The 13,897-nt window shown below is 37.7% G+C and overlaps 1 protein-coding gene across 1 annotated transcript in view; it reads right to left on the bottom strand.

Moving 5' to 3' along the window:
* LOC133556921 (piwi-like protein 2) overlaps positions 1 to 13,897 on the bottom strand; it is a 38,213-nt gene that overhangs the window by 16,387 nt on the left and 7,929 nt on the right. Inside the window, exons 2-10 of the mRNA XM_061907274.1 lie at positions 13,419 to 13,578; positions 9,328 to 9,452; positions 9,169 to 9,249; positions 8,980 to 9,093; positions 6,071 to 6,259; positions 5,829 to 5,913; positions 2,908 to 3,000; positions 1,750 to 1,890; positions 1,537 to 1,650 (exon numbers count right to left, since the gene is read on the bottom strand). Coding sequence (XP_061763258.1) covers positions 1,537 to 1,650; positions 1,750 to 1,890; positions 2,908 to 3,000; positions 5,829 to 5,913; positions 6,071 to 6,259; positions 8,980 to 9,093; positions 9,169 to 9,249; positions 9,328 to 9,452; positions 13,419 to 13,578 — 1,102 coding nt within the window. The remainder of the gene's footprint in view (positions 1 to 1,536; positions 1,651 to 1,749; positions 1,891 to 2,907; positions 3,001 to 5,828; positions 5,914 to 6,070; positions 6,260 to 8,979; positions 9,094 to 9,168; positions 9,250 to 9,327; positions 9,453 to 13,418; positions 13,579 to 13,897) is intronic.

Here is a 13,897-nt window from a genome sequence, read left to right as displayed (position 1 = left end):
GTCTCTAGACACTTGAAAAATTTTTTTCACAAAGTCCACTGTACAAAAGCAACAACCGTTGAAACCGGCAAATTGATGAAAAACATGTTAATACTAATTATTAACAGATCTGTTTTGAATGTACATAAGGATTTTTGAGCCTTTTTAAAGAAAATATCCTTTTGCAAATTATGCAAATCACTCGATGACATCATGGTGACCATGCCAATAAGCACACCCCCACCACCACAGGTTTCTTAGCAGACGAGGGGAAACCCTGACATGTATATGTCCAGTTTTGTAATGAAACAAAACCATTTGCATTAGGGATGCACGATTGAGAAAAAATATATTTTTCTCTGCAATTTTTACATTGTTTACATATACAGTAAATGCATAAAGCAACAAAAATAATGTGTAGGAAAACCTGTTTCTTTTAGATTGTCAATCAACATATTCTTACCTCGAGATGCCACACATTAGAACAATAGTCTACTTTCAAAAGTATTTTCTGCAGACAGACTCAGATTTTACCTACATCATGTTCTTCAACAAAAGAAATAACCAATAAAAATTCTACAGTGACACTATTTAAAAAATGTTGCTGGACGATGTATTATTCCACAAATTATTGCCGATAAATTATATTGTTTTGCGCGTGAACGCACACAAACACAGAGAGAGACAAACAGGCACCATTGCGGAGGTATCATAAGATTAAAAATACAATCTATTAATAACATTTTAATAATTCATTAAATATATAATTCTACACATTGAGTCTACTAGAGTGGTAAAACTGCCGAGAGTTAATCAATAGACAATATACCAGTGTACAGCTTGTTAAACATCACACAATGCTTTTCTTTCTGAGGAAGTTAGATTTTGTGTTTTGTTGTTTGTTTTCATTGCTGCTATTTTACCAGTTTTTTTTTCCAAATACATAAACAAGGTTGATTATTTTTTTTAGCACTTAACTTATCTTTTCATTAAAATTGACACCATTTTATTAGTCACGTTAATTTTCATAACAGCTGAATGAGCAGCACAGTTACAGAATAAATAAATATTTATAAAATAAATTAGTCATCTTTGTTGTTTTTAAGCACAGGTTTAAAATAACAAGCTGCGTTTAGAAGTTGTTGGAAAAATTAAAGCCATTAAATGTGTATGTTTTATGATCTGATTAGTTGACTAATTGTTACGATAATCGTTGACTATCAAAATAATCCTTAGTTGCAGCACTACTTGGCAGTTTCCCATTTTCCCCCCTTTTTATTGAGACAGAAATTATTTATGTATTTAATATTTATATGCTTACTATGGTATATTATATATGTGTTCACTGTATTGTTACAGAGAACAAGGACATTTGATAAAATTGCTATGGTATGAAAAGGGGTAGGATTAAATAAACTCTGCTTCTTCCTAGTCCTTTTCGGACATGCTATAATGAAACAACTGGAATTGTGTGATGCAATACGTTGTATCGTATGCATGTTCGGAATAAACTAAAACGGAACTGAACTGAACAATAATGCGATGCCTGTTACTTACAGAGCTGATGGAGGCTAACCTGACGACGTCTCTGGAAAAAGACCCATCAGCTCCACTGGTAAATGATGAACTCTGAACACAGATTGTTTCAAGGGGAAGAGTTCTACCTTTCACCTAAAACAGAAAACCAACCAATTAAATTCAACTTAAACAAGCTGGCCTTGACTGTTTGCTATGTGTATTAGTGCAGAATAAGATGAAATATGGCCTTACCAGAAGAATTTCTGAGACAAATTCCAAGCCCCATTGGGTGACTTCCTTCTGACTCTCAGGGTTGGTGCTAATGTTCTTCAGAAGTTGCTTTATTGATTGAGTGTGCTGCTCACCATTTACATTGATGTGCATGGTCAGGTCCTAAAATATACACATGCCAATAAAACATTAGGAAATGCATGTTAAACAAGTAGATTTGTAAGAATACAGATGTAATATGGAACATGCTTAAAAGTAGACCTTACGATAATACTTCTCACTCATGCCATCGCGCCTGTTCAATGTCAGTTAAATAAATACTAAAATATACTTTTTACTTCTGTTTGTCCACGACATGTGGGCCATCATGATATTGGATTTGCCGCTGAACTTTGAAAGAAAAAGGATGCAACATTATGACTTGATTTGAGGAAACTTCATGGAAAAGATACGATAAAGTACTATTTTCACATACCCTTTGCATGTATACTTACATCGGTGTGCAACATGCAATGACATTATGCTGGTAAAAGCATTTTTTTTTTTTAAAGCGGAGTCTGGAGTCTATCAACCAAAGAGAATGCAGGTTTATCTAATATTGTGACTGGGTGAATCTATAAGCCGTTTAAGAAGTTTATTTTCGATTGTGTCTGGAAGAAATAGTGATGAAGTTTGTCTTCAAGATATGTATATTTAATGGAGTACACTTTTAAAAGACAAACTGAAAATTTTGGTGGTTTTGTTTGCAATCTGGGAACAACTCCACACAGCAACGGCTTGCAGACATACAGTACATAAAAACAACAACAACAAAACCCCCCCAGCAAAAGAAAACCGGGTTATAAATGTGACCTTGAACAAAGCATACGCAATAAATATTATCTCGACCACAAGGACGTATTTTAAATGTAGTTCAGAATCATCATGTGTCCCCTCTAAAGATGTATAAGAATTGTAGCGAGCACAAAACATAATATTTGAGGAAAGAGCAGAGGGTTTACTTTCACATTGGATGCAAAAACAACTGTTAAAAATTTTTGCTAATAGCACATAAACTAAAACAAAAGGGATTTATAAAAATAAATGCATGAATAGAAATTGTACACATACAAAAGAGTTGTATTAAAGCAATTGAATTAGAATGCGTTCATTGTTAAAAAACAAACTGATCAAATTTACCTTCATCACTCTGAAATCTTTCCTCATGTTTTCTGGGATCCCGGTCATGTAGGAAAGTTCTGGGACTATGAGGATCTCTCCAGTAATGACTTGCTGCAATTAATAACTGTTGTTAAATCATTACATCTGACAACAAAACAGCAATGTTAAAGGTGCCAAAGGTAAGGATTTCATCATTAAAATGGCCTTGATATGTCAAAAGGCATTAATAAATCATGTTCTTTCTGAATACATTTATAGCTGATAATGGTAGTTCAGACGGGATATTCCCATTTAAAAAATTTGACTTACAGCCCCAAAATATTATTGTTTTCATTTTGATGCCCGTCCTCTACCATTTGAGTGAAGTGAAAAAGTCTGTGAGTGTGTCACATGCTGGTTGCCAGTTACGCACCGCCCTCTTCGTCGAGCTACTGCCACTGGGAAAGTTACTAAACATGTCAGACCTTAGTAAATATAAAAGGCGCCGTTACGATTCCCAACTTATTCATGACAAAGCCAGGAACAAAACAAGGATTTGTATCGGGGATGCCTTTTAAAGATGGAGACGATTGAAGGCGCAGAAGATTTTTTCATCTGACTTGAAACTTGCTAATCTCCTCCTTGATAGGTAAGTCAGGCATTTACATTTTATTACTACTTGTGATTTATGGAAATTGACTTTTCGTATGTAAACTACAATGTGCAATACAGTCTATGATCTAGTGCAGGGGTCGGCAAACTTTACCACTCAAAAGAGCCATTTTGACCCGATTCACAAACTAAAGACAACTATGGGAGACACAAACCTCTTTTGAAATTAAAAATTAAATAATACTGCAGACAGAGTTTTTTTTTGCTTTGTGCTACCAACAAACCAGTGGTCTCAGACACGCGGCCCGCACCTTAATTAAAAAATGTAATGTTAGTGCGGCCCGCAAGTTTCATATGGATGCCGCTTGGCAGCATCACTCTTGCCAACCCTCCCAATTTTTCCGGAAGACTCCCGAATGCCAGAGCAACTATTATCGCGAACGTCTGCTGATTTTCAACCACACACCAATAATAACGACTTGCTGTGAAGGTACTGTCTTTAACACTATCTATAATATGTACAAACAGCTTGCCAGCTCAGTCACATATTATATATGGCCTTTGAAGATACATGTAATTGACTGCAAGGCATACTTGTTCGACAGCCATACAGGTTACACTGAGGGTGGCCGTTTAAACAACTTCAACACTCTTAGAAATATGCGCCACACTGTGGCAAGAGTGACGAACACATTTACGGAGAACATCTGCACTGTAACACAACAGAACAAATACCCAGAATGCCATGCATCCCTAACTCTTCCGGGCTACATTATACACCCCCGCTAGCACCAAATCCCCCCCACCCCGTGCGTCGGTTGAGGTGGGCGGGAAGAGTTAGGGATGCATGAGATTCTGGGTAAATTTTCTGTTGTGTTACAGTGCAGATGTTCTCCCGAAATGTGTTTGTCATTCTTGTTTGGTGTGGGTTCACAGTGTGGCGCATATTAGTAAGACTGTTAAAGTTGTTTGTATCACAACACTCACTGTAACCTGTAAGGCTGTTGATAAAGTATGCCTTGCAGATGCTTTTGTGTGTCAACTGAGGTTGCATAGTACATGTGACCGGTCGGCACGCAGAGAGCATGTTGTAAAAGCGGGCGCGAAGACATGGTTTATAGGATGTTTAAGGTATTGCTAGCGCGGCACGCCCTCAAATTTGGACTCTGGGTGTTAAATCGAAGAATGTTTGCACTGGGTGATTTGGAGAGGCATTAAAATCTGGAAACCTCCCAGAGAAATCAGGGGTGTCGGCGATTATGCAACTGAGCCACACCAAAGTGATCAAAGAGCCGCGGGTTGCCGACCCCTGATCTAGTGTAATAAAGCTAGTATGTTCGTGCAACGAATGCTTAGCATGCTAACCCGGTCAATGACACATCGACATAAAGGCTAACGGGTGAAATACAGTATATGCCTGTTAGCCTGTATGTCGATGTGTATTCCAACTGACAGGGAAAAGTTTACTTTCGACAAATAAAACCAATGTGGATATGGGTAGTGTCGTGCCTATTTCGTTTTCAATGCTGAGGAATGGATATGCTGAAGAAATGCGTTCCAAGATTAGGATGGCTAATTGTGGTTTCTGGTACTGTATGTGCATCAGGTAAATATGTGGTGGTATTTGCTTGGCACAATATATTGCATTAAATGTCATGATCTTCTACTTTGTATATTGACATGGTAGTAGGCTACATGATTTATGCGTAACGTGGTTTGACTCATAGAATGGCACCCTGCACTGAAAGAAATGCAGTGTGTCAGGCTGAAGGCAACATGGGGTTATGCCGAAGGAAATGTGGCGGTAATTTTACTGTTGGTCTTGACTTGCCATCAAAGTATGTCTACGCGATATATAAATATTTATAATCATTTCGATTCTGTGTGGTCAAACTAGACATTTTATCAGGGTAATGCCAACAGTTTGTCCCAACGGAAATATTTCTGCGTAACTTTAAATAGATTTGGCTAAAGGACATCAGTAAAATGTGGCATAAATACTTAGTAAACCATCTTGCAAGAAGCATAATCCAGAGAAACCTACAGCGTAGGACTCGTTGATTGCCATTTGAAGTCCGTTGGAGTAAGATTCGGATTCGTATCTGGCAACCTGCGTCGTGGAGAGTGGGAGGGCACTACAGAATATTGACCATGATTGCAGTACAAATTCTGACCACATTACTACATACAGCACCTTTAATCTTCTGCTTAAAATACACATTTTACATATCTTTTTCCTTGTTTCGAAAAAGTACATGATAAAAGGAAAGGAAATACATAAAAGTTTGATATTCCATATTAAATATGTGAAGAGAGTTGTACCACAGCAAATAAGACTGAAAAATAACCTTTCCGCCTGGTTTAGACCGCTCCTTTGGATGATGCATGAGAAGAGGTTGGTCCAGCTCTTTGATAGTAATCCCATAGTTCTTGCTGTGGTTCAATCACAAAATATATTACGTCAAAGTTAAAAACAGCAAATCTAATTTAAAAAAATATTGTTGGGAATAATATTTAACACTTTTTTAGAAATCTCTACAACATACAGTAAATGTGTTCTGCTCAATTTTGACCACTTCAAAGAAAGTACCGGTAGTAGTCCACAAATGTAGTTTTTGTGCCATCCATCAGGGTGAAGGTGTCTTTGGGTGACTTGTCCCACTCGATGGCATCAATGCGATAGGTGCGGTTGTTGTATCGGGTGATGATGATGCTACCCACGAGTTCTTTGGTACATTCATCTCTGAATTTCTCTTTGCTTTGTTGGTATAGAATGTTCCTGGAAAAAAGAAAGTCTCCAATGTGTATCAGATAAAAAAATGTGTGCATGCATGTGACTTTGTAAACACTCAATGAATATAGGCTAGACTGATAATCCGTTAATCCTTAAAACCTATTTTGCATTTGATGTACTTTTTTTTGTCCCTGTTCAGCTTTTCAGGCAAATCATATTGTTGAAGTAAATTATTTATTTATTTAATGTTTGGTGCAGCCGGACGGTAGCAGGAAGGGATAGAAAAAAGAAAAACAGGAAAACAGAGGGAGAAATTGCAGTGACAAGAGAGGGATAAGACAGAGACAATTCCTCTTCAATAATGGATTTTTAATCAGAATCAAAGATTCCCACCTCTAATCACCACGGCATAGCTCAAAGCACCCATTCACACACCAAAATCCCTCAACCAAGCTGCACCTCTCCGAACAGCCACACAACACAGTGTCCCGGCAAGGGAAACACCAAACACCATCCCCATCCGTGCGTCCATGTCTATCCTTGCCCACTTACCAGGACAAGTTTATAAACAAGTTGACTTCATATGCTTGTTTCATTGTATTTGTTAAACCATTCACAATTGTATTTAAAATTAGCAAAGTCTGTGAAAATACCATCTAAACATCACAAAATGCCACAAATTTGGTCAGCCATTATGAATATTTCACTCTGAACGTCTTCGGTAATTTCCGTAGATTGACGTCACTAGAGTAACACTTCACCATACCAGAAGTATCCAAAAAATATAGAGAGACGTGCTGTCTATCACTGATAATCCTTGTACAAGATATGAACACTTATTTTTTTTAATGCGTTCTAAGACGTAAATGAATAATTACATAGTAATTCCGCTAACAATGTAGTCAACGGGTGCTCTCTATTTCGCCCAAAGAACACACAAAACCAGCCAAAAATACTCTACATACATATTGTGACTTGAATATTAACCACATATTAGCGATGTTATTATAAGCTCTAACACTGACAAACCATTTTTTAGCGGCGGATTGATAGCACAAGGCTAAGTGAATTGATTAATGTGGACCCCGACTTAAACAAGTTGAAAAACTTATTCGGGTGTTATCATTTAATGGTCAATTGTACGGAATATGTACTGTACTGTGCAATCTACTAATGAAAGTTTCAATCAATCAAGTAGCGCTCTACTGCTTTACTGTGAGCTGGCAGTGATTTCCTGCTACATTATAAATCATGCCTCCCATCTCGATATTAGAAGGATTTATCCATTAATCTAGAAATTGGTCATCTGTGCCATTAAATATATACCCGGAGATGGACAAAACCCCACAATCGAAGACAGTGTGTGTAGGGAGAGACACTCCTTGTTAACCCTTCGTGTGCATCATGATTAATGCTTCAACTTAACAGGAAGATACGGACATCGTATCAGTCGTCATCACAGTGATAGCAGACATCGTACAGTAAGATATAGTTTTATTATGTGTGCAGTTTGGATTTCTTGTTTAGCACTGAGTAATACTGCTACATGATGCTTAGTGTCTCACCAAAAACTGGATCTGTTTAACGGAGCTTCTAAAACTTTCGTTAATCTTCCTTATAATTATGATCAACAATATAAGTTGTTGGATCTTACAAAGTATGCATGATTTGCATTGTTGGTAAAGAAGGGATCTACTGTTCCGACATCTACCTCACACAATGACATGTCTGGCTAGCTCATTATCACTCATAGGTTCTCGCACATTCCACACCAGAAGTTATTAACAGGAGCACAGAACCACAATGAGTGGAAGAGTTATCCATCTTATTATCTGAGCAGTATACACAAATGTTAGAGTGCGTTAAACCCATTTTTAAACATTCTTTAAGGTGTTTTGTACTGAATCAGCCGTAAATTTGAATTCTTAACTAGACATGAAGTATTGAGGCATGTTGGTTTCCAAAATTCTGGGTCACAGCGCATGGATACATCTGCATTCCATTTGGAAGTTGGTATACATATTGTTTTATCTTTTTTTTTTTTGATAATAAAGCATATCATTTGGATAAAGCTTTGGCGGCAAATATTTTGAAGAATTTAAGGGATTACTTTCCCATGTTGTATTGTTGAATCTTATACCGATTTGATTTGTATATATTCCAGGAATTGGTTAACATTTATTGCATATTGTGTTATTAAGTCTTCAAAGAGATAAAACTGTTCCCATTGATGATATCTTCCAAGGCATCTGACTCGCTTATCATGCAATGTTGGAAATTTCAATGTTTTTTTGTTAAGCAGAAATTCATGATTATTCCAAATAGCGTAAATAAGGGGTCCCCAAACTTTTTGACCTGGGGGCTGAATTGAGTTAAAAAAATTTGGCCTGGGGCCGGGGTATATATATATATATAAATATTCCTCGCACACTAATTTGACTGAAAGAGTGCTCACTTGCTGCGCACTCTTTACTGCTATTAAAGGGAAGGTTAGAAATTGGGATCTCCTGGCTGAATGATTGTTTATAATCTAACCATAAATTACCTAATAAGTTGGCATTGATCCATTCTAATATGTAAGTTGTACTTAAACAATACCTGTTAAAAAATTGGTGGCCAAAGTATGATTTGACGGACTTCAGATACTACTTGACTTGTTAGTTTTTATGTCATAAGTATTAATTAATTTAAATAAACAAATCGTTTGACTCACTTTCTAAATGTTTTGTTAATTGCTTGGTGCTATCAATGCAGTTTTAACTTACATGACATTCAGCACAGAGTCATTACGCAAGACTTTGTGAGACACATCCACACACAGATGCAGGCCTCCATCTGTTTGTTTGATACTTGTTGAATAGCCTGGCCACACCTGCAGGCTACAAAAGATTGACTCAGGATAATATATTTAATTTGAACAGTACTCCCCGATGACGGATCAACATGCTACTGACCGATGTTTTCCAAGAAGTACAGCACTTTCTGGATCATAATGATTCCTCCCTACTAGCTTCAGTCCAAGTATTTTCATGACCCTTGTGAGAAAAAACAACACATATTGTACCTGTAAATACATACATTTTTTAAAAGTCAGAATGCAAAAGCCTACTTACCTCCTGAGTACAACATTGTACAGAGGAATGCATTGATCAGAGTTGGGCGGCAAAATCTTTGTCATCTGAATTTTTATTTGGATTTCCTCATTGTCAGTTCGTCTGACACTCTTGAGAACCACCTCCTGTGCATCAACCAAATGGTACGTTTAAATACATTTATCATAGATTTTGTAACAGAACATGAAAAAACAAACAACACTATTTGGAACCTTTGTCAGTCATGTTAAAGGATACAATGTAATGTTCAAAAGAATAAATACATTCAAAATACAATCAAAATTAAGATTGCAGAAAAATATATAACATAAAAAGATAGTTGGACTTGTTCTGACCAATCGAGGTATATGTGCCCAAACTGATTAAGCCTAACCTGGATGAATGAGAAGCTTCATAGGTACATAAAAAGATAAATTATTGGTAATTGCGATTTCACAACACTAATATTTTTCAGAGTGGACAGGTAGAGTGGTTGGTTATGCGTGTTCTAGTTCACACCAAACAATATCCACTGGGTTAAAAAGTGGATCCCATGTTAAGTAATCTATGTGTAAAATGTACATCTTGTGCTCACCCACGGAACATCCATATTTTTGAGCCTTTATAATGCTTGCTCTTTAAGGTCAAAGTCATTTGTCATTTTCACAAAACAAAAAAGGTCTCAGGTCTCGGTGAACAGCAAAGATAAATATTAAATAAATACTTATAAAAACCCAATAGAATAAGATTGTCAGCTGTTGTATGGTGCATTCACTCATTCATTAGTCTGACAGATGCAGGGTATAAGCTGCACTTGAGCAGGGTGGTTCTAGCTCTAATGCAGTGTAGCCGTCTCCATGAAGGCAGTGCAGGGGCAGTGGTGCAATTTGGTCTAATTCCAAGTCCTAAACATTTATTCACCAGGGTCTGCGGAGTGATTGTATTCAATGCCGAAGTAAAATCCAGAAACAGCTGTCTGCATTATGGATCCTTTTTTCCTCATATGTCTGAGTGCTGCCTCAGATGAACAGCAATTCTCCCAAAACGTGTATTTGTGACGATCCAGGCTGATGTTAATAGCGTCTTTAATGTGAACCCTCACCAGCTGCTCAAAACATTTCATGAATACGGGGGTTAATGCCATTTTGAAGCGTGTGGGCACCTTTGCCTTGGTGAGCGAGATGCTAAAATGTCTGTGAGGACGCCAGTGAGCTGATACGCAGTGTCCTTCAGCACTTACTCTATTATACCGTCCGCAGCAATGCTTATGTTCACCTGGGGGTAGCGTGGGCCTGGAGCAGGGGTGGGGTTCAAACCCTCAAAGTGGGCATGTGTGTTCAGGTCATCATGGAATGAGCAGTCTGCTACACCCGCACATCTTGAAATGTTTCTAGACCATCTTTGAAGATGTAAGCACATACTGCCACTAAACTTACACATAATCTATTTAACTAAAAGTAGTTCAAAAGTAACCCCGCTGACTTGAACACAAGTAGGTTGATGGAATGTCTCTCTCGTGACCCCCACATGCCTATCAGTTCTGAAGGTTAAAGAAGACTCACAATATCTGGGTTAAGAACGGGCTCCGATACCATAACGTGTAGGAAGTCGAAATTCAGTGCAAGTTAAATGACCATTAAAAAGGGGCTCATTGCACTTGCTCAAACTAAAAAAAAAAAAAAAAAAAAAAAAAAAAAAATCAGGGCTGTCAAAGTTAACAAGGTTATAACGACTTAACTAAAATTGTACAATTTTTTGGGGGATGCATGATTAACATGCGTTCAAGTCTGACGTGCCAAATTTAAGTTTATCAAGAACAGTGGGGTAACACGGTGGTAGAGGGGTGAGTGCGTCTGCCTCACAATAAGAAGGTCCCGAGTAGTCCTGGATTCAATCCCGGGCTCAGGATTTTTCTGTGTGGAGTTTACATGTCCTCCCTGTGACTGCGTCGGTTCCCTCCGGGTACTCCGGCTTCCTCCCACTTCCAAAAACATGCACCTGGGGATAGGTTGATTGGCAACACTAAAATTGGCCCTAGTATGTGAATGTTGTCTGTCTATCTGTGTTGGCCCTGCGATGAGGTGGCGACTTGTCCAGGGTGTACCCCGCCATCCGCCCGATTGTAGCTGAGATAGGCACAAGCGACCCCAAAAGGGAATAAGCGGTAGAAAATGGATGGATGTATCAAGAACTGCTCGCAGGATGAAAAAGAAGCTCCAGTAAACATTAGGCTTAACATCATGGAGAATGAGAGTACACTGAGAAAAATGACATGAGATGATTCAGCACTATATTAATGAAACTGACTTGAATTTAAGCTTTGTGATTAGAGGTTATATGTGCTGAACTTCCTAATAAATTGGGAAACGTTACTTTCACTGTTGCAGCAGGAAACATGAATGGTTCCCAGCTTATAGCCCCACACTAGTATAAAGCTGATAAAAAAAAAATATTTTGTAATGGAAACAATCATATTTGTTTCAGTCAAAATATTCAACCCATAACATGTACTGGATCAATACAGATAATTATTTGTATTTCATTTCTAAGATTTAGATATGTTGGAAATGTGCACATAATCTCTTATAAATGTAGATAGATACTGTATATAACAAGGACACCACAGGGTACTTTAAGTTATGATTGTTGTTTAAAAGAACACACAGTTTCCACACTATGAAGGCGCTCCGGATTATAAGGCGCATTAAGCAAAACAGTCAAATAAGTCAGTCAGTCAACCTTAAACACGTTCACATGTATAAAAAAAAGTTAGCTTTTTCACAATAACTCTCAAAATTATTCAGTAGTAAGCACGTAAAATTCAAGTCAATACCCAGTTTTTCAGTTAATTCCCTGTCCAAAAATCCCTCAAATTCTTCATCTTCAGTGTCTGAGTAGAACAGTAAAGCAATTTTAGCATCCAGCATGCTGTTACCTGCCAATTCAGTGATGAGTCCGGGCTTTGGGAAAGCCCGAACCACAGTTGAGACTGATACTTTAGCCCGGGCAGCCACGATACTTTGGCATATAGCTCAACTTTGAATGCCCTGTTGACATCAATATCTAGCGGCTGGAGTTCTTCAGTTAATCCACCCGGAATGATGGCATGCTCCAAATTAGTTTGCTTCACTTGACCGTCTCTTGATGTAAATTTCTTTCAGCCACTCTCATCTTTTTTTCCCCCATCCAGCCCTTCAGATTAACTTTGATGAGGACACCGGATGGAAACATTTATTTTGGCAAAGTTTTTCTCTTGAAAACTACCATGGGTGGAAGCTTTTTGCCATAAACCAGGCAACTGAGAACTACATACAGTAAAGGATGACTTCTCGTTCACCGTGGACTGTATAAACAGCGTTCTGGTCCCCGTTTTCTCCACAGTGCGATTCGCGGAGACATCAAATTGAGGGGAACCTCGTCCATTTTGGTGATGTCCTCTGGCTGGATGTTCTTTACAGTGATCTTGTTTTTGCAGCATGCACGGAAAGTGGCCAACTCTTCTTCGTAATTTTTTGGCAATTGCTGCAAGACGGTAGTTTATGTGTGGATGGACAGATTACATCTCTTCATAAAATAAAAGCACCAAGGACCGCCTCGAAAGTTATTAATATTCACTTCCTGTGCTAGCGCTGTTGCCTTCATTCGAATAGAGACGCTTCATCTGCTGCTCTCAGTTCAATTTTGTCCTCCAACTGTGGCCATGTCGCTTTGTTGCCTCGGAAACTGTGAGGTCTTCTTTACTTTGCGCAGTTCATCCTCTTGCTTCCTCCACTGCCGTAACATTGATTTATTAATGTTGAAATCTCTCATAAATGCTCTATTACCATTTTAACCATCGCCTTAACAATAAATTGCAACTAGTTATTTAATCTTCCATTTTAAATTCATTACTGCTGTTATTGTGGTTGGTCAATGTTGGTCATTTTACTATTAGTCATGAAATAGAGCTGGCGGTCAAAAGCTGACGTCACGCTAGTTGCTTCCTTAAAACAGTAATGTCACAATGACGCCGTCTTTTACATTTGTGTTTATTGGCTACTTCAACTTTTTCATAAATTGTATGTGTATAAAAATATATAGCCACTTGTGTAAAATGTTTGTATAATACTTACATCCTTGAGTTTCAGAGGAAGGTAGAGTATTGAGCCATCAAATGCCATGACAGCTCCGATGGTCGATTGGTGATCTTTCATCATGCCAAAACGCATCGACATGGATTCAATATTTGGTCTGTTTTTTGTTTGTTTGTTGGGGGGAAAAGACACATTTTTACTAACATTTTATTAGATGCAATCATATATTTAGTACATATCTTCAGTGTCCTATAACAACCATGTAGTTATTTAACTTTTTTCTTCCATGTACAAATAGAAGATGTATAATCCATTTGACAGACACATCCAACAGCTAGTGGAGATACTACAACTCTAACTATATTTTCATGAGTCATTAACAATACAGTGTTGACAAAATAACCCTTAAGTGGATTCATAGAGTTGTCAAAGGGCAGCAAAAATATAAACAGTAAAACATAAAACATTCTAATATTAAGAGTACACAAACAACATTTTTAGTCATTTTTTAATGTATG

The sequence above is a fragment of the Nerophis ophidion genome, linkage group LG07, assembly GCF_033978795.1.
Source record: "Nerophis ophidion isolate RoL-2023_Sa linkage group LG07, RoL_Noph_v1.0, whole genome shotgun sequence".
Classification (NCBI taxonomy): Eukaryota; Metazoa; Chordata; class Actinopteri; order Syngnathiformes; family Syngnathidae; genus Nerophis; species Nerophis ophidion.
Note: the sequence above shows the minus strand (reverse complement) of the source record. Positions and strands in the feature narration are given on the sequence as shown.